This window comes from Pinus tabuliformis, chromosome 8 (genome assembly GCF_031772625.1).
Source record: "Pinus tabuliformis cultivar Carrire ecotype Pingquan chromosome 8, CPIR1, whole genome shotgun sequence".
NCBI lineage: Eukaryota > Viridiplantae > Streptophyta > Pinopsida > Pinales > Pinaceae > Pinus > Pinus tabuliformis.
Genome location: NC_142294.1, coordinates 697,598,057 through 697,619,354, shown reverse-complemented (window position 1 = coordinate 697,619,354; position 21,298 = coordinate 697,598,057). Strand labels below are relative to the sequence as shown.

Here is a 21,298-nt window from a genome sequence, read left to right as displayed (position 1 = left end):
GTGAGACGGACTGATTAATTTGGTCACCTAGGAACATTACAATTACTTTAAATAAATATTAAAACAACTTCACGAGTCCCATAATGGGGGAGGGACCATTGTGGCCAATTTGGATGCTTCTTCTTATTATTACAACCTAACCGCAACGACAAAAGATGCCAACAAAGAGAGACGGTGGCTGGCATTGTCGGGTTTCAACGAGAATGACGTGGCAAGAATATTTCTCTTCAAACTGCCACGTGCACGAGATAATATATAGCTCCCTGGGTCAAAACATCATTCTCTGTGGGAATTTGCCATTGGCGTCCTTTTCGTCATTGCCACAGTGATTTCTCTTTATCTCTGTGCTTTGCAACTGCGCTGGACTGAGGGAGCCGGAGAAAAGCGGTTTCTGAACGTCGGGGCCGTTGGCCGACTCGGCTGATAGTGCGGAGGGTTTACTGACACATGTAGGGCTGCTGGCTAGGAGCGCCAAATTCGCGTTTGGTATATTGGTTGGTGAGGAATTTCTTTTCCTTTTAGCTTTTGTGCGCGATCCTTTTCTTTTTTCTTTTTTAACAGAAACCCTACCAGATCCATGCCTACACGATGCGTACAAATGCAGCAGCTCTTGTTTTTGTAGGGCTCTTTGTTGAGGACGACGCTTGAGTCTTTTTATCTTTTGTGCGAAGTGAAAGGACGTTGATTTTGAAACGCATGCCGGTAGTGCTCCAGGGGCGTGCAAACTTTGCACGCCATTTGTCGTGAAGGCGCGATGGTTCGCCGCCATGGCTGGCAGCTGCCTGCTCACACTTTTCAGGTTATGCTTTGGGGCCTTTTTCTGGTTTTTATGCGTGTATCTTGTTGCTTTTTTGGTTTCGTCTGATTCTTACATGAAGGAATTATTCGAAAATCTCCTGCATGTTCAGCTACTGCATTCTGGCAAAAATGTGATAGTAATTTTGTTAAAAAAATCTTGGCTAAATTAGAAAACTAGTGCTTCTGCCGGAAAAGAACAACAGTGATTTTGGTCGAAGGGACAAAAAAGATTAAGTGGAATTCTGGTTATTTCAGAGATTTTGCATTCTGCAGAAAATAATAGTAAAGTCAGCGAAATTTGTGTTGAGGTACAAAGCTTTTGCTTCTGTGAACGGGAAAAAAATAAGCTACTGAAATTTTGGATCCTGTGAAGACATTTCATTAGTTTCACAGAGACAAGTCTACTATGATGCTTGTGTGTCTGTGAAAGGAAAAAACTGTTATCAAGTGAATTTTTGCATGCTTTGAAGAGATTTCGTTAGCTTAACAGAGACCAATTTGCGTGCAAAAAACTGTAAACTAGTGAAATTTTGCTTTCTTTGTTTCCAAGAGAGAGTTTGATTTCGCTATTGTCATTCTTGCGGAGCTTTAGGACTTCAAATTTTCTAGACAATTTTATTAGACTATGGAAGCCCTGGAGTACTTCACTGAGTACTTTAAAAGAATTTTACAGCCCCCATGCACTCTCTGCTTTTAGCAGCAGATCAAGAACTTAATATTATTTACACTTAGATAAGATTTATTTCGTTGCTTACTTCTTTGTAGCGCATTCTCTCATGCAATAGAAATCAAGCCATATTTGAGTAAGTAAACATATGCTTTTCCTCTTGTTCTTTAAAGCCGCAAATGACCTGCGTTACGGATTTTACAACAAGTAACGGTAATATATTTTCTGAACCTATTAAATGAAATTTACATAGAGATATAGGTTTCTCTGAAGCGCCTTTCATTACATCAACTTGAAAACTATTCTAAATAAGAACCTAAATTAGTTAGTCAAATTTACCCTTCAACAGGAAGGTTAACAAAGAGCATCAAGCCTCATCTGATGTAATGTTATAAAGATCGGAATCGCACTTAAAATTGGCCAAAGGTAGACCGACTCGGATCGTAATTGGTCGATGACTCAGTTCATGATCCGGCTTACTAAAAAATACATAAAATATGAAAATTTCATTTTAAAAAAAATATTTCATGGACACGATTGTTGTACTGGTTGAGGTCTGGCTGGTTCATTACCAAACTGGCTTGTTTGGTACAGAACCAGTCACAGAACTTGTTAAAGGGCTGGTCCGTCCTCTTTCAAGGTCAAACTAGCCGAGTCAGTGAGTTCCGTTCATGTTTGGGTGCTTTTAAAACACCAGATTTTGTAACTTGCATTTTGATAAATAACCTATCTTCTGCAGCTCAGAGGAGTATCTCATCATGCTATGAAGTGGCCTTGATATTGTTTTTAGGGATTGCCTCTGCTCAGCAGCGTATGCAATATTAAGTTTCCTTGGCTCCTACTCAATAGGGTCAATAGTGTTATGCGTCATATGCCTATTTTTTCTTTTGAGTTGAATCCATGTTTTTGACCGTCTGGCAAGGCGATATGCTTTTGGGGCTTAAAATAATGTTTGAATGATAGGGCTGATGCTTTTAGGGTCGTAGAATTATTTCCTTTGCAACCTGTCTTAAAATGATTGGTTGAGTGGCGAAGGGAAAATATATCTAATAATTGAAAGATGTTTGAAGTCATGGTAATTACTAATTTGTGTTGTAAATTGTCTTTGTGCACTTGAGCAATCTGCGAAGGTTCTCTAATGAAGCAAAATGAAATTTCAGCTTAGAAGGATAGCGATACCTGGAGCAACTTCTTCAATTACCTTAAGTTGTTTGTTGTATTTTGCGGGCTGTTGACCATGCCATATTTCTTGGGTTCAAAGTGACTTGGTGCTCCAACTGTAGAGGAAGATTAGCGAAGAGTTGTAAAAAAAAACTCAATCACAACAAAAGACATTCTCTGAACACCAACTTGGACCTAAAGAAATAAATGAAACACAACCACTATGTTCTTTCAAGCAAGCTCGTGCAATTGAATAACAGGTAAGATATGTTGAAAATATAACTAAGAAACTATTCAAGAAATCCAATAATTGTAATGACAATTTCACCATGAAGGATCGCAATAGGCACACAAATGAACAACCAAAACTGCAAAATATGCAGCATGAACACTTGTACTGTCACAACCTTGAACCCTCAACAATGAAGATGAAATTCACAAGCATCAATAAGTGTGAACGATCACCATTCTGACCACCAAGAGCTAAAATTGCTTCTGTTGGGATGAATTAGGTCTGAATATCAACAATATGGAAGACTTTGTGATATGGAGCTAATGTGACTGAGGAATTAAGTTATTAACAAAAATAATTTCAAGCAGTAGAATTTATGGCACTTTAGCCATGAAATAGGGTCAAGACTTCTCCATGTCCTTTATGGAGGATGGATTAGGTAAAGAGGATAAATCCATGAGTCAATTCCAAAAGAAACAATATACGAAGAAAAGCATAATCAAGATGTCAAATAAGTCTCTTGAGACCAAAATCTTTGCCTGGGAAAATGAAAGAAGGTTGCATATTTGTAGTTGATGATCAGGAGCATACTATTGTGCAATCTCGTTAAAATACATGTTTTATACTGTGTAACAATGGTTGAGTCGTATGGTTTGGTGAAGAGATGTGACTCAGTAGAGACAGAGAAAATTCAAGGCTGATTTGGTTGGGACGTCAAGGTGGAGGCAGTGGTGGACAATGTGGATCCTACAAACATTTAATTTTGTCCCACAGACAGGATTGGTGTGGTTTTAGGTGAGGTGTTAGGTAAGCAACTACAGAATTTGAAGAGGTGGTGATGGCTCTTAGAAGGCGAGGCAGCGCTCTTCACAAAGCTGTGCAACACATATGCAGAGTGCAAATGTATGTATGGGTTGTCCTCAAGCTCAATATGGCTTTGTGACAGGTGCAATTTTTGTTTTTACATTTTTCTCTCCAAACAGACAACTCATATGTGATGATGTTGCAAAGCTTCAAAATATTCACTGACCATATTCAAATTAAGCAACACATGTAAAATAATGGAATGAAGAGGAACAGGAAAGAGACGATACTCAGACTTAATTGTGAATGATGAGGGGGGGTTCACCATACTTCTTGCTTCCATTAATGAATGATGTGTGATAGAATGAGGGTTTTTGTTGTCCAGGCCATTGTATGCCTCTACCTGTAAAGGAGTGTTGCTGACTAGAATCAATGTAAGTGACCTAGGGAAGTCCAATGGTAGTAAGATCTAAATATCATCCCATTCATAAATCAGATGTGACTGTCTTTTTGCATTGGATTAAGTTTGGATCAGTGTCTACCATGGGCTTTAAGAGAAAACATGATATGTGGTGTCATAATAAACCAAAATGTGTTGATGCTTGTAGAGCTTCGCCACTAGACAGGGTAAGATATTTTGAATGCTAATTATTGCCACTTATTGATTGCCAGAATAATATAGCTGAGAAGGGGTAGCTGTGTATTTGATACAGGAATAAGCACGGGTTAATTGTAACCAACAAAATGAAAAGCTCAATTGCAATAATTTGTCATCTCTGAGTGCTAACCTGGGGCTAAAGAAAAGGTGAGTAATGGAGCCATTATATCCTTTCATCCAAAGCTCATACAATTGAATGGCAAACAAGATATGTTGAAATTAAAAATGATAATATTTAGAAGCACTAATCACATATCAATAATGAGATTTTCACCTCAAAAGATGATAATACTCGTTCAAATCTTCTTAGGTAATATCCATTTAGTATTATCTAACAAACAAAATCACATGGAGTGGAATATAAACACCTATAATGTTGTGAAATAAAAGCCAACTAAACCCCTTGTAATGATGATGAAGCCAACAAGAAACAACAAATGTGAATGGATATGCCACTTTGACAATGCTAAGAACCAAAACTGTCTGTGTTGGGATAAAAGTAAAACAAGTGCAAATGCCGACAATTTTGAAGACTTTGTGATATAAAGCCAAGGTGATGGAGGAATCAAACAACAAAATAACCTAATGCAGTAGAATTTAGGGCACACAAGTAGCTTCAACCATTAAATAGAGCCAAGACTTATTATTAACAAGCCTTCATGAAGGGTGGATTGGGGCTAAGAGGAAAAATCCATGGGCCAATACGAAAGCAAAAATACACCCAGAGATCTGCAGTCCAGACATTAGAGGTCTATTCTGTTCAAGTTCTGTCTGGGTAAATGGGAAAGTGCTTTTTCTCTTATAAATGACAAATAGGAGGGCATTGTTCCACTGTAATTGCCATTAAACAATGTAGAGGAGGAGGGGTGCTGGAGTGCTTGGTACAAGACTATCATTGGGTTTACCGCAATCAAGAAAAATGAAAAATTCCATCACAACAAATTAACCTGTCTGCTGGTGCCAACTTGTAGATAAGGAAATAAAGTAGGAACAAAATTGCTATCTTTTTTCAAGAAAACTTCATGCAAGTGAATAACAACCAATAGATGCTGAAAACAAGTTACAAAGGTAATGGCTCTCCCGAGTGGCAGCTGGCAGGCCATTTATGACTGTCCAGGGGTCTAGACTAAAGTGACTGTGGAGGTCGATCCCCTGCAAGGTGGGGTGGGCTTTCTCACAAAAACTGATGGTGAAAATAAAACTAATAATCTAAGTGAGCAATCTTATAACAGCAATGACAGTTTCACGAAGAAATATCACAATACTCACTTGAGTCTACCATCTAAAAAGAAAAGTCAGAGAGTATGGGGCATGAACCTCTGTAATGTTGCAACCTTGAGCCCTAAATAATGATTATGAAACTGGCAAGCAGTTTCAAGTGTGAAAGAGCTCTACTTGTCCACACCAAAAACCAAAATTGCGTGTGTTGCGATGAAACAACTGTAAATGGAAAATTCTTTGGAGACATTCTAATATGAAGCCAAAATGATGTAGGAATTGAGCAAAATAACCTCATGCACCAAAATTTAAGGCACCTAAACTTCAACCAAGAAATAGGGTCAAGTCTTCTCAACTAGCCTTCATGAAGAATGGGTTAGGGCTAAAGAGTAAACAGCCATGAACCAACCCCAAAGGTAACAAGATATCAAAAGTTTTGCAGTTCAGATCTCATAATAGCCTTTTGAGGTTGAAATTCTGCTCAGGAAAATGGAAAAAGATGTTTTTGTAGCAGATGATCAAAAGCACATGTCTTGCAAGGATCACATAATCATTTTGAACTACATGCTATGTAGCATGGACCAATAATGAAGTTGCATGCTCTGGAGAAGAGATGTGACCATGTAAGGAAAAATTGAAATATCATAATATATGGTTAACTCTGCTGGGACAATGAAAAGTAGACAATTTGTAACTGACAGGGACCTGATTGTGAACTCAAGTGGGACTGGTATGTCTCTAGGAGTCTGGGTAGATGGCTACACAATAGGGAGGGGTGATGATGGCTCGCTGCTCTTCAAAGATGAAGCAAAGCTCCTCTACAAAGCTGTGCAATATGTATGTAAGTGCATGTAGTGCATTTGTATGTATTGGTTGTTGACTGGTTGTATGGTTGGTCATTTGTATGAGTACATGTATCTCTGTGTCATGTCTAGACTCTACTATACCCGTGCATTGTTGTGCATGAATGCATAAAACATGAATTAAATTGATATATTTTTAGACTAACTATTTGATCTATTTTTCTGAAAATAATTGGACAATGAATAGATTAGTAAGAATGTAAATGAGGTAAAAATTGTATTAATGTAACCTTGAATTCTATGTTGACTTTATACTCCACTTTCTTGGTTAAACCACCTAATGTGTAATAAACTTATAAACTTATGTTTTTAATAAGGTCTATGCCAAAGTGATAACACTTCACCTATGTCAAACTTGAAGCATAAGGTAAAATAAATCTGATTATATTTTTGCTCTGTTGCTTACTTTTTTAAACGTTCACCTTTACAAATAGTATGGCTGCAGTAATTACAATGGAACAATTTAATCGGTGGAGGAAACTGTATTGCTGACGGTAAGAGAGGAGAGGATGAACAACACAAATAGGAGGTCACTTTAAACACACTAGAAAGCACTGACTTCAATGACAGCTTCTTGAGGGAGTCTTCCTTTTTCCTTTCTTTTCCCACTCAGATTCTTCTTACAACTTTTCATTTTTTATGAAAATGCTTTATAGCTCTATAAGTTTGTTTTGTAAATAAGTTCAAGAAAATCCATTTTACTTCTTTCTGTTAGAAGAAAGAAATGTGATTCTATTCTAGAACTAGTTTTGCTACGAACTGGTGGCTTACTTTTTCTCAGTAATGGGGAATAGGGGCTCCTACAGTTATTTCATTTACATACTTCTTCCTACCGGGCACATCCGAACGGGAAACTCCCAACCGCCTACATACCTCCCCTTTCGTGGCACAGTCTTGGACAAGTGAAAATTCCTTCAAGCTCAAGGGACACACACAGATGCTTAGGACGTTGAGAATAGACTCTGAGCTACGTCTTGCCGAATCTCAGGTCATAACATGTAAAGATGAGCATATCTCAGGGATCAATTACCCTGTCAGGGAAATAAGAGGTTAATTGCCAGAGGAACATGAGTTGTGCAGATTGTCTGTTGATGATACCATTTGTATAATCTTATATCCTTAAAGCAGTTGATGTTGTTCCAAATAAATATTACATTGATCCCACCCTAGGTGAGGATGAATACAGAGGTATCTTATGTTTATACTAAGAGGCCAAATCCTTAGGAACAATTAAAATTAAAATTTATATTGGTTGTTCTGTTGCTTATGCAATTTGTAGATTTTAGAGTTCTAACTTGGTTTATCAAACCAGGTTATAGATGAAGTATTTGGTGTAATTGATTTGCATCATTATAATTAGATATCATTAGAAGATCAAGGTACAAATCAGAAAGGGAACCGACATATTGTTACCTAAAAATGAACAGATGCATTCAAAATTACAGTCTAGAGCCTCTGTATTCTGTTATGTCAAATATGAGGACGTGGAAGATTGTGACTAGTTGGAATGACACAATCGTGTTGTTTGATACTTTTTTTGACGTCATGATTGATTTCTATATGGGCAGGTTGTGCAAATGCTAAAATCTTGATAACTGGAATTTGACCTTTTTTAATGCCCATGAGGCTTTTACCAAGCTTATTGAACTGCTATTTATATTTCACTTTGCTTTTGTTTTAAAAAAAGCATTTCAAAAATTCAAAGTTGGGAATAAGTAATAAGATTGACCTATCACAGGTAGCATAGACTTTGGATACTATCTATAACATATTGGAGCTAATTGGGAACGATAGTCCGTCCTGTGGTAGTAGTAGAATGGTAGTTTCTTGGATGGAACCTAGTGTAAACCTGTAGGTTCTGATTACAGCGCCTGACCTGGCAGGGACATCGAGGGAGGCACATAACTGAGGCATCCAGTTGGGGGAATTGACTCTGAGACCTCCTCCATGGGCCTTAAAGCTCTCAACAATTCGAGCTAACCCACTGGGCTTGTATAATGGTAGTTATCAGAGTAGCCAATACTGTAGAGTTTTTCCTTGGCCACAGTCCGTAATTACTGTGGGACCTCAGGATGCTGTGTATAAAAGGAGTTGCTGGAATGAAAACACTGGCTTGGAATTAGAGCATGCAGGATTTTGCAAGCCCTGGTCTTTACTGCTAAGTCTGTGAACTGAATGATATATGTGAAAGTCTAGTTGTATGGTGTATGATATGTATTCTTCTGCAATTAATAATTATGATAATTAACCTATAGGTCCCCAAGGATTGAAGCATGAAAAGGGAAAAGAAAGTAGAAGGGTTGCCAGAAATGGGTAGTCTGTGTAGGAAAATGGATGAAATGTAGAAACACTATGAATTGGTTTCTGGAAACAGGAACAAACATTTTCAAACAAAATCTGCCTTTAATGCTCTTCTTTTTACTGGTAGTGGTCTGCTTCTGTCTATTGAAAAGTCAGAAATAAGAGGTTTTTAACTTTTTCCCCATTTCAATAGTTTTTATTTTAGGGTTAGTGGGTACTTTTAGGGAAAGTGTAGGATCTTTTATTTTTTATTTCTTGTTTTGGAGCTTTAAAAGAAGTGAAAAATTGGTGGAAACTGTACCAGTTTCTGGAAACATTCAAGAAACTGCAACAGAGTTTTCTGAAAATCGCTGGAAAGTGGAAACTGCCTCAGAGGTTTCTGGAAAATGTTGGAAACCGCTGAACAGTTTCCCAGTATTGCTAAACACATTTGGAAATGGTACTCGTTATCTGGCAACTGGAAATGTTTGGGACACTGGAAATAGGTTTACAGTCTACTGGGAACAGTTTCCTGGATTCATTGATAATTAGTAGTTGAAAAATTACAACTAATAACAAATTGCTTGACTTAGTTTTATATTTTGTAGTGTGCTCTATTATTTTTTAGTTATCTAACATTAGAAGCCATATTTCTATCAGTATTGCCAGACTTTGGTTGTATCTAAACTGATTCTGTGCTGCTTGTTCAGGTTGTAGCTATCACAGTGTTTTTCGTGCTGGCAATTGCATTCTATGCATTTTTTGCACCATTTTTAGGCAGTGCTACATTGGAGTATGCAGCTATTGCGGTTTACACTCCTATGGTTTATTTTTCCTCCTCTCCTTTCTTCTTTTAGAGCAATTTTTAAAATTTATATAGTAGAAAGATTGCTGATACCTTTTGCTTCGTTTATGCCTGAAACTGTCTGAAATATGAACCTTTTGCAGGCATTAGCTGTTTTCCTTCTTTATATTCGCTGTTCTGCAATTGATCCAGCAGATCCTGGAATTTTATCGAACTTTGGTCACAAATCTTTTGAAACAAAGGGGAAGAGACAAGAATTTTCATCAAGCACTTTAATTTTAAATGGAGGTCAAGGAGTTAAGCAATCTCCAGCCTTATCCTCTGGTGGGAGCTCTTTTATACAGTCTGGGAATAGACCTGAAGCTGGGAGAATGACATGGATGAGCCCTGAAGACACTGGGAAGAAGAGCTTCGTGAATGTTGTTGGATGTTTACTTTGTGGGTGGTTTGTTAAAGATGATAACTGTCAGAATGAAGCACTTCCACCACAAGATGCAGAAGATGATGCTTTGTTTTGCACGTTATGCAATGCCGAGGTATTGTGTTGTAATTTTCTTTAAGGTTCAGTTACTGTCCATTTCATTATTCAAGGTTAAAGTTTATTTTCTAGATATCTAGGATTGTATATTTTAGTGCCAGATATATTGCAGGATAAATATCTGTAAAAAAATGCAGGTAGTTGTCTAATGTATATAGATGAATCTGCGGAATTGTACCAGGGACACTTCAAAATTCAAATAGGTTTCGCATATGGTAGTGCTTTTAGATTATGCTGTTGTCACACTACATTATATTGGACTCTGTAGAGAAGTCTGCGATGTTGCCAAATGTATGAATAGAATCACATTGAGGTGTGGATCTGTAAAGTAATTCTATCTCATGTCACATGGTTTGTGCCAATGAAATTTGGATAAAATTTGGAAAAAAAACTTACCATCGAATTTGTTCATACATGTATTTAAATTTTCAAAAGTTAAAAGTTTAATAACAAGTTACTAAAAATTAGCTTCATCTAACACAGATGCATAAAATATTGATAAACTATGAACCAATATGTATTCTATGAATGATGATAAACTAGTAAATGCACCATAAACTATGAACCACTATGTATTCTATGAATGATGATAAACTAGTAAATGCACCATAAACAAATTGATAATGAACAAATATGAAGCATGATAAATAGTAAACATGACCAAGGGCTTTGAAATTCAGTGAACATGAACAAATTTCAACACATACCTTTAAATTCACCAAATTTCAAATTTGGCAACGAAATTTGGTGACCCATCATTCATGTTACATAGATTCTATCTAATGTCTTGTGATCAGGTACTATTGTTGTAATTGAAAACATTGACATCCTATGCATGCGAAATTTGTTCTCTTCCAGAGAACAAAATTTGCATCTGTAACACTGTTTCCTGTGATTAATCATGGGAAAATACTCAGTGCATGAAATGTGTCTGCCACGTTAAAGTTGAATTATCATGCTATGTTCCAATGAGTTTCTGTTTTATTATGCACTTGATGTGTTTTTATCAACACTTATTTTCTATCACTCATTCTTTTAGGTGTGTGTATGTATGTATGTGTATGTGTATGTGTTTGTGTGTGCATGTATGTGTGTATGTATGTGTGTGTCTATGTATGTATGTATGTGTGTTTATGTATGTATGTGTGTCTGTGTGTGTATGTGTATGTATGTATGTCTTTTGCCCCAAATGTCCATATACTAACCGGATACATACAAAAAGGTCTACTGACCAAGACTTCATTATGCAAGACATTATGCCACAATAGTGGCAAATTCCGAGTGAAGTAGAAAAACCATAAGTTAACTGAAACCATCATGAAGACGTATAGAGCCTGGAATGGCTGGATTGACTGGAGTGGAGGATTTGGATTGTTACAGAGCCAGTTCTTCATGTTCTTCCACCCCCAGCGGTTTTTTTTTTAAGTTTTTTCTATGTAACAAAGCACCCAACCCTCCATCCTATAGGCAAGTGTAAGATATTCTTCAGGGCTCAAGGTTGTTCATCAACAAGGCTCAAAGCCATTACAACAATATACTTGATATGAGCTCAACATGTCACTTGCAGGAATTGAACCTGTGTGGGGAGGAGAACAATCATTCTTCCCAACCACTCAAGATAAACCAATTGATGTCACACATGCCTAATGATTTACTAAAGCATTCAATAAAATATAATAGTTAGTGTTTTTCCTTTTCATATTTGGCGCATATTTAGCATGGAAAATATGGCCAGAGTAAGATTCTAGCTTTTGAATGCTATGGAACTGAGTGGTTTCCTTTTCTCATATTAATAATTAATGAGTATGCTAAATGATGGCAGTTGTAGCTTCCTTGCCTTCATTAAAGTTTTGTCAATGTTTATAATTACTCTTGCGATGTTCTGTAGCTAGATAGCGTTATTTTTATATCAGTCATTCTTTATGCTTATGTAATGCAGGTGCGCAAGTTCAGTAAACACTGTAGAAGTTGCGACAAATGTGTGGATGGATTTGATCACCATTGTCGGGTGTGTAGTAACTACTGCCTGTAATGATAGTTGCACAATGAAATAGACTGTTCTTTAATTGATGCACCATTTTATCCTTTCCCATCAATGATGTTAATCCCATTTCATTAGGTCCAGCTATCTGTTTTTTTGAGGTTCAGATTGGTCTTTCATTAACTTGTCATTAGGTTCAGAGAATTGATACTTAGGGATTATATTAAGCTTGTTTGATAATGACTCTTTTGGTTCAGAATCTTGGTGTTTGAGAGACCACCTTTATTTTGTTTGCAGTGGCTGAATAACTGTGTTGGAAAGAAGAACTACATAACATTTTTTGCTCTTATGGCTGCCAGTCTTACCTGGGTGAGAATAAAAGCATCTACTTGAAGATTTCTAAAGAGAAATTCAGCTGTTCTAAGAAGTATTTGGAAGAAATATATTTTGCAGTGATCACAATTTTTATATTTCTGTGCATTCTCCATTTCTGATTCTGGCTTGTAAATTGCAGCTTCTGCTTGAAGGGGGAATAGGAATTGCTGTTCTGGTGCGCTGTTTTGTTGATAAAAGAGGCACTGATATTCAGATAACAGAAAAGCTGGGCGATGTATTTTCACGGGCCCCATATGCTTCTGTTGTAGTATGTCTTCATACAACCCAATATAATTAATAGGACTGTATATTTGAATGCTGTTAGCTGCCCAAGTTGCTACACTTTTTTAATTTCATAACGATAAGCTGAATTTAAGCTTTTATCTTCTCAAGCTTCTAGACTTTTTAATTTTATAATAATAGGCTGAATTTAAGCCTTTGGAGTGCTATGTATTCTTCAATAAGTTTGCATAAGTGACAATTCAGGATGCATTGAAAAGTTTACTCATTAAAATTTAAATATTTATGTATTTTTTAGTCAATCGGGTCTAATCTATGGCTGAGTCCGAGTTGACCCTCGACTGATTTTGAGGCTGAATTAGAGTTTTAAAACAATGCTAAAAATATACATGCCAAAAATAGCAATTATGACTCCTACAAATCAGGAGTTCCAGAATATTAAAATGATTGGTTTAGTTACTAGAAGGAAGTCTTGGTACAAATCCTATCGTGTTGGATGATATTGATCCAATCTCAAGGCTCACAATGGGTAGAGGAGACTCAGCTAATAGAGTTTGATCTTGATATTGGTGACGGGGTTCAATTGGTTTGGATTTGGCTCCACTAGTAGGAGTAGCACCAGGCATTGGCATGGCACAGACTAGCTGTGCTTCTACTAGTACTACTACAGTTGTAGATATCCTTGAGGAGTCCGACAAACTGGAACCAAAGGATGGTCCTCTAGATCATGCCGAGGTTCTCATTTTTAGCAGTGGTGATGAGTTTGATGATTGATCATGTTTATCAATGATGTGTAGTAGGATAGTAGTTTGTAGCATTTTGCTTTTTGGACTGAAGAAGCCAATTAGTGCCTTGTTGATTATGTATTTTGTTTCAAATATGTATTGCACTTGGTGTCATTTTGATATATTCAACCTTACATGGTATATACATCAGTAGACATAGCATCTTTTGTCTCTGATGGTTTGGAATCTTTAAATATATTTTTTTCAGCAAATTTTATTATTTTATGTGTTTTTTAAGTAAACTGACTCAAAATTAAAACTGGTTGGATTCCAGTCTGACTCTGAAGGTCACTTGTCCAATTATGAGTTTAAAACTATGGTTTTTGTGTTTATTACACTCTAAAATCTGCATGTTGCAATTCACTTTTAAAGGTTTTTCCTAGATAACTCCTTCCAGATTTGTTAATCTCCTCCTTATCACTCTCTTTTTCCTTTTGTTGTTTCCCTTGTCTGAGCTGAGCTTGATTCTGAATTGTCCTAAGAAGCCAATGGGGGCTTTCCATCTTCATCAACTCTCTCACCTTGCCTTGTCTCTCCGCTTTTCTTTTCCTTCTCCATTTTGGTTCGTGGAAACCTTCTAGATTATCTTTCTGTTCTGTTTTAACCCATGGGTTCTGGGAGTGGACAAGAAGAGACTAACTGCCCATAAGCATAAGATCTGCACGAGGAGGTCATATTTTCTTAATTCAGCACCCGTTTCCAGGAGATTCCTTGAAGTTCTAAAGAAATCTCTCTGGAAGCTCCTTATGCAGATTCATTTCCACACAATCTTGGCTCAAGAAGTCAATTATCCCACGTACGGTGGTAGAGTTTAGAGTCAGTTTCCCAATTGGTGCTTTATGCCTTCGAGCATTGTAGTTTCCCCAAAATATTGCAGTAGTTTCTGGAGTCTATCTCAATTCAGGATGGTCTCAAATTCGTCTATGGCAGGGTTAAAATCTAAAAGACAAGTTTTCATGCAGAGCGCAGCTTTCCCCAAGAACCAGGGCCTGTCTTGAAAAACTGAAAGTTTGTCTTCCTCTGGCCAAAACCAAAATGATCAAACTTTTGCATCCAAATGAAATTTCAAAGGACCTAAATAATGAATCCAAATGATCCTAAACATTGGAAATCCAGTTGTAAGATTCTTTGCGGAGGGGCCGGAAGTGAATCTGCAGATCAAACCTTTATTGGGCAGAGTATTTTCCTTCAAGATTGGAGAATTGTAGTAAAATCTTAGGGAACGGAGAGGCTCTGCTTTGGTGACACATTTACAGTTGAATCCATGATTGGAGTGCTATGCAGATATACTGTAGGCTTTCACAAAATGATCAATGATAGCTGCTGCTGCCACATGGGATCGAGACCTTGCCACTTAGAAGAGATGTTGAAGGCCCCTCATTAGGGGTTGATGGAGATTAAAATGAGATATGGGGCTTGAAAAAATATGGAGTAGTTTGTAATAGCAGCTTATAAAAAGACAGACGAAGATACTAATATTGCTACTATTCATAGGCCTTTCTAAGCCCTATGTAATGATATTATGATTCTATCTATTATTAGTTGTTTGTTACAAATAAGTTATTATTTCAAAGATATTTCTTATCTTAGACAGTTGAAGTGTGTTGCCATCTGTTGTTTTGAAAGCTCCTCTTGGCATGGTACTTATTTTCTTTTAGTTTATATCAGTATACTACTTTTTTTTTTTCGATCTCTAATTTCCATAATAGTATAATACTCTATTGGTGTTATCTACCTTCGTATTTTCACCATGGATGGTACAACATCACATTTGTGTTATCAGCTGTCTTTGGCTACATCTGAACATTGCACATGAAACATCTTTTTTTTTTGTCCACATATTGCTGCTATTTTTCCTTTTAGTTAGCCAGAGATAGGCAAGCTATTTACGTATGATGGCAGAAAAAGGATGGTTATGATTAAAAAGTTGCTTCATTGCCTTATTGCTTTCTTACCTACAAGTGGTTTTTGAAATTTAAAGGATTAGGGTTTAATCTGGGTTTTCATGTCTAATTCGCTTTTGGTTGTATTGTCTTGGAAAACATATCTTGCCAAACATGAGCTGGAGTTTGGAGTTTTTTTCTTTTCTTTTCCTTATTCCTTTTGATGCTGGAGTTGGAATTGAGTTCCTTGTTTCTTTAGTCTTTTGTCAGTCTCCCTGACAGAGGTGTTTCTCCCTGCTTAGACACAAAATCGACTCTCAGCTTCTCAATTCTTATTTAATTACGATGTTTTGTCTTGTATGTCGCATATTATAGGAAATACTTTCCTAGGAGAAGTTACAGAAAACCACCTATGTGGATGAAAAGGAGAGAATAAGAACTATCATGACACTGGGAGTGAACATCCTGCTTTGTTTGTTTAGAAATATTGGAGAACACCCCTTTGTTAGCTTAAACATCATTAGAGTCAGTTCCTTTGGCCTCGGTACCAGGTCTTAGTGGTATCTATTATGACAAAGTCTTCTTGGACCTGCACTTAGCTGCATCCCTTTGAAACTCATGCCATATGAGTGGGGCAGACTACGGTGAGAATGTAATCCTCGTGAACAGCTTAACATTCTCTTGACCTAACTACTGAATGAACACTTTGTTGGCATGGTTGTGAAGTCTGACATCATAGCATTATAGATATTGGATAGAGTAGTATGGACCTATAGCCTACGGGGATGGATGGTCTAATGAGTCCCATTTATCCTCAATTCATAGAGGACATTACAATGATCTTCTTTATCTACCCCATATTGAATCTTTTTTCTTGGACATCTTTCATTTGCTAAATAATAAGCTCTCTGATCCAGAAGATCATTCTGCATGGAGAAGGCACTTACATTTCAAGGTAGGGCCAGACATAATTGGGTCATTGTTCTGTTTTCCCTGTTCTTGAACGATCAATAAAGGCCATCAAAGAAAGTCACTACAATCTGAATTATCTGTGGTATATTGAAAATGTTGTAAATATGAGGGAGTCTCATATAGGATTTTACAAGGGGGTCATTAGGGTTCAGCCTAGGGCACAATGTTTGATGAGTAGGTGCCTGTGCCCAGCTATAGATGTCATTAATTAAAGTCTGATATGACCCGTCATTTCTTATTTTCCTTTTGCGGTTGCTCTATGGAAAGAGGGATTGACCTCCGGTGAAATAGCTCTCTTTCTTTCTTTAACCTAGTTTTTAGACTGTTTTGGAGATGCTCTAGGCAATTGTTGTCATCAGATGTTGATTTTCCTTGTCCTATTGATCTATTTTGGTCACTTGTAGACATCAATATAAGTTATTTTCTTATTAGTTATTTCTTAACAAGCAATGGAATCAATCTTTAGTCCCATAATTGATTGCAGAGCAAAAGACAAGATATTTCTCCATCTCTACATCCATTCCAACAGACCTTGGAAAGCCATGTCCTGAGGCATGAATGCGTAGCTTTATCCCCAAAGGTTGAATGCTTAATACAAGTTATATTCTTTGCTGAATCCCATATTCAAATCCCAAGGGATAAACTTGGGATATAATCAATGTAGCCCCCTAAATGCTTAACTTCCAGTCACAGTTACTGAGGGTAAACTCTGATCTGTCTAATGGAATAGCAGATACCAGTTCACATGATGCCATGTGTATCTAGGGGTTCAGTGCTTTCAGTGGGGTGCTAACTGCTAGCTTAGGTTAATGAAGCTATTCAAGTGACTTGGAGATCTTCTGTGTACATCATCCACGAAAGCCGGACTAATCTCCTTGGATGCAGATGAAAGGTTTCAACTTTCAACTTTCAAGGAGAATATATGAAGTGGTATTTTATCCATAGAGAGATTATTCTACGCATATGAGGACGCTTCAAACCATTCTATGGGTTTTGACAGGTTATGTAGCTTGCCTGGCATATATGTTGCCCATGCAATTATTAATGTGCAGATGCACAGTGATTAGGATACTAATGCTGAGTAGGCGCCTAACTATGCCTCAACAGTATCTGGGATTTTGTTTATTTATGTTGGAAATCATACCCTGTTTGACTCAGTCGCTCTGAATTTTTCTGGACATACCTAGAAGTTTGGATCTGCCTATTACTCTCTTACAAGTTACAAGATGTCATTGCAGCTGCAATGATATCCTGTGTGACTTTTGGGGACTCAAGGAGCAGTGTTGAAGGCTTTGTGAATGCTTTCTAAGATGCAACAGAGCTATCTAATATTTGACATTTGTCTGGGGGAAAACTATTGATGATCAATTGTCAGCATCCGATTGCGTGGCTGCGCACGCATAAAGTGAATAATCTTGTGGAAATGCATTATGAAAGGTTATAGCTGATGCAAATGGCTAAGTTTGCTTTTTTATAAAATTTTTATAATAGGAGATAGTTAAGTCGATTGCAGTAGTAGCATTAAAAGTCCTGGAAAGGCAATGTAATACTTGAGGATCAACATTTACTTCAGTGTCAAAATGGAACACTCAGGCTTTATAATAAGCTGGGATGGTGGATATATTGATGCATGATAAAATCCTGGGAGCTTCGTTGGGCATACACATCATTCCCTTTTAAAATCTAAAGCTGAGTTGATATTACGAGGAACAAAATATTTCTGATAGATTCAGGAGATTATTGGTTATGTATGTGTTCAAAACTTGCTTCATTGCTAGGAAGATAAATTGCTTTACATTGAACAACATATTTCTGTCATGTATTTGAAATGAAATATGCTTTTGGATGATCTATGTGGTTGTATGTTTGTCCACTCTTGTCTGTGATTGGCATGCTGTTACCCAGTTTCAGTGAACTGAAACTGTATTCTTTCAGAGATTTTCTAGAAGGATCTAAAGTTTATGTTGTTTGAGGAAAACTTCTTAGAATGTTATGTTGGAGTCTGGACCACAGAATGCCTGTATAGAATCACAAGAGAAAAAATTGTATGAAAATGTTGAATGATTCCTGAATTATAGGAAGGACAGTAATTCATTGAAGAGGTTCTATAAAATCTGATAAACCTAACAACATTCAGCCAATATTAAGGTACTCTAAGTTTGATAACTGGTATAAAACTTTAGTAAGCTTTTGTCTCTGAAATTGAGTTCTGATGTTGTCTTCGTGCAGGCAGTATGTACATTGGTGGCCTTACTTGCTTCAATGCCATTAGCAGAGCTTTTCTTTTTTCATATTATACTGATTAAAAAGGTTAGTTTTATTTAAAAATCCATATGGTTCTCAACAATCTTTTGTCGATTTCTATTCACTAAACTTAACATCCTTTAACAAGAGTACTGAATAGCAGGGAATTACGACATATGAATATGTAGTGGCAATGAGGTCACAAAGTGAGCCGCCAGGAGTTTCTGCTGAGGGTGATGCACGAAGTATACCTTCTTCTCCAAGTGGTTCAACTGCCACTGGTTTAAGTGGAGGAAGTTCTCTTGGTTTGCAGTATAAAGGTGCATGGTGTACACCACCTAGAATATTTGTTGAGCATCAGGTATATAAATTTGTTATCCACGATTTCAAATCTTGGTTTAGGTCTGTAATTTGGTCAGACTATAGTAGTACAGGCTGACATGTATTGTGTGTTAAATGGCAGGATGAAGTTATTCCACACTTGGGCCCTGGGCAAGTGCCATCCACTGTTGATCCTGATGATATCGAGGTTGTAAATAGGATGGAAAACAGGATGCAGAAGCGTCCTGTTAGAATCAGTGCTTGGAGGCTGGCCAAATTGAATCCAGATGAAGCTATGCGAGCAGCGGCAAAGGCTAGGGAGTCTTCATCTGTTTTGCGTCCAGTTGGTGCTCGAGGAGTCCCTGATACTGATTATAGCTCTAGTGGCAATGCTAGTAGCAGGAGCAGTATGAGTACAGAATTTGCTGCAAAGAAGAGACTGAGAAATGAGCGGATTCAGTCACCTTTGAAATATAGCTATCCTCCAAGTCGTGCTAGCAAAGATGATATTGAAACTGGAACACAAAGTTTAAGTAGCTACAGCAGTCCTGGCCATCTGAATGAATCGGCTACACTGAGTCCTCTCCCACAAGAGCACAGATATGGTCCTACGAGTGGGATGCATTTATCAGCTCCCCTGAACAGGACACGTGTGGAACCTTTGCCCGCAATAGCAACGAACATGTCAAATATGAGGTCCAATATTCCAATTTACAATTCTGCCTTAGAGCATTCTCTCTATTCAGGATTTTCTTCCGCAGGTGATGCTTATGAAGCATTTACTGATGATCATGTTGAAGGTGGACTATCGCGAAATAACATGGTTATTGGACAAGTGGGTGCAAACCAACCGAATAGAATGGCAAGAGAGAACAGGAGGTCATCTGTTTTCTGGGACCAAACTGCTGGAAGGTATGTATCGTTTGCAGTTCCTGGTAGAAATGAGCTTGCCAGCGAAGGAGGCACAGTTTTTCGCTCACAGGGCCACTTGGCTGATGAATCATCATCTCCATCTTTATACTCAGAAAATCTCACCAGGGAAGGTGATATTGACAGAAGATCTCCCTCTCCAAATCTTCAGGTGTTGCATTCACCCTCTTCCGATCTTCATTTATATGAGCTGCCCTCTCCTAGGCCACATGTGCATCCGAGGAGTTCAGGTAGGCTGGGTTCAGTTTCACAACCCGAAAACCTTTTGTACAGTGGTGACTCTATATTCTATGGGGGCCCTCTTGGTGTACCTTCGATGATAAACACTAGAAAGGAAAGTTCTTCAGGACCTGACCATGAAGGCTCTCAGAAATCATCTAGTTCGCATGTTATTCCACCACAGGCTTCTCAGGAAACCAGACCATTGCGTGGACAATTAGTGCAATCTCAATCTCCTGTGTTTGTACCACGGTCTATGCAACCAAATACATTTTCCCATTTTTCTTCTCAATAGTTCATGACATCGTTCTTATTTAAGGTCGTGAACTAATCTCCTGGTAATTTCAGTGGACTCCTGAAAGGCTCCAATTTCAGGAAATTTATTTTGGTTTCTGAAAGACCAGAAAATTAATTCAGTAGACTTCCCACTTTTGGATCATCTCAGGCGTTTGGGTCAACTGCAAGGTTGCACATTTAGCTGTAATTTAATGATTGAACTTATTGGCAGGGATTAGTGAATCTATTTGTGGCACTGGTTTCTATTGCCAGCACAAGTATTCTGCTATAAAGTTGCTTATCTGACTTACCAGTAGAGGTTGGTTTCATGACTCCACTTTTTATTCACTGCTGTCAAGGGCTGGAGAAAAGTTGTATGGCAGTAGCAGTCGGAAGCATTGATATACCTTCCATTGTCTGACTTTAGTTTTCAAGAAAGCTTTCAAGTAGTGCTAAAGGTGCGGATGCTTGAATTTTTTGAGCTGCTGACTATTACATTCATTGTAAACCATTGTACTACTATTTATGAACGCCATTTGAAATGCGCTTTGTACAAGGATTTCATTTTTGTTCTGAAGAAATAGTCTTTGCTACTGTGCAACTTTTGGAAAGCTAAAGTTCATTTTATTGATTTTTTTACTGCAATATTATAAATATCAGGTAGTTGTAGCTCTAGCTATGAACAGGGTCTGGTATTTTTTTAAAATTGCATGTTGTGAATATTAATTATTCTCGTAGTTAAGTTTGCTTGTCATAGAGAAAAGTTGTTCGGCAGTGGGACCGAAGAATGTCTTTTTCCTATTATGCAATGTGAATGCTAACAAGGTACAAAAGGGGGCGTTATAGATGTGAATGGCTGATTTTTTAGGGTGTTCTTTGTGCTAACAAGTGGTTTTTGAATAAAATTGAGTTGGTTTAATGGTTAAGAATATGTGTTCACTCTTAAGATGTCAGCTTCAAATCGCAGCGGGGTAAATTATGTACACTTTTGTAGACTGCAGCAGTCAAATTGCTACACGAAGGGGGTCCCTTGACCTACAAACAAGAG

General features: G+C 37.5%; 1 protein-coding gene across 3 annotated transcripts; it reads left to right on the top strand.

The window, feature by feature from the left end:
* Positions 1-277: 277 nt before the first annotated feature.
* Positions 278-20,861, top strand: LOC149237522 (putative protein S-acyltransferase 19). 3 transcript variants are annotated; one of them, XM_089372676.1, is made up of 10 exons: positions 278-498; positions 672-799; positions 9,392-9,505; positions 9,630-10,022; positions 11,964-12,032; positions 12,303-12,374; positions 12,520-12,648; positions 18,490-18,570; positions 18,668-18,865; positions 18,968-20,861. In XM_089372676.1, exons 2-10 carry the CDS (start codon positions 755-757, stop codon positions 20,267-20,269), a joined length of 2,403 nt encoding a protein of 800 aa, XP_089228802.1. In that variant the 5' UTR covers positions 278-498; positions 672-754; the 3' UTR covers positions 20,270-20,861. The 3 variants fall into 3 exon arrangements, with proteins under 3 accessions (XP_089228802.1, XP_089228800.1, XP_089228801.1); XM_089372674.1 differs by having other exon boundaries at positions 623-799; XM_089372675.1 differs by lacking the exon at positions 278-498 and having other exon boundaries at positions 514-799.
* The last annotated feature ends 437 nt before the right edge of the window (positions 20,862-21,298 follow it).

What these genes read in the sequence shown, in the direction of transcription:
- LOC149237522 (XM_089372676.1), top strand. Translation starts at nt 755, where the DNA reads ATGGTTCGCCGCCATGGCTGGCAGCTGCCTGCTCACACTTTTCAG. An exon ending in TGCCTGCTCACACTTTTCAG is followed by an intron (nt 800 to 9,391) that starts GTTATGCTTTGG and finishes CTGCTTGTTCAG; the next exon opens with GTTGTAGCTATCACAGTGTT. An exon ending in TTGCGGTTTACACTCCTATG is followed by an intron (nt 9,506 to 9,629) that starts GTTTATTTTTCC and finishes AACCTTTTGCAG; the next exon opens with GCATTAGCTGTTTTCCTTCT.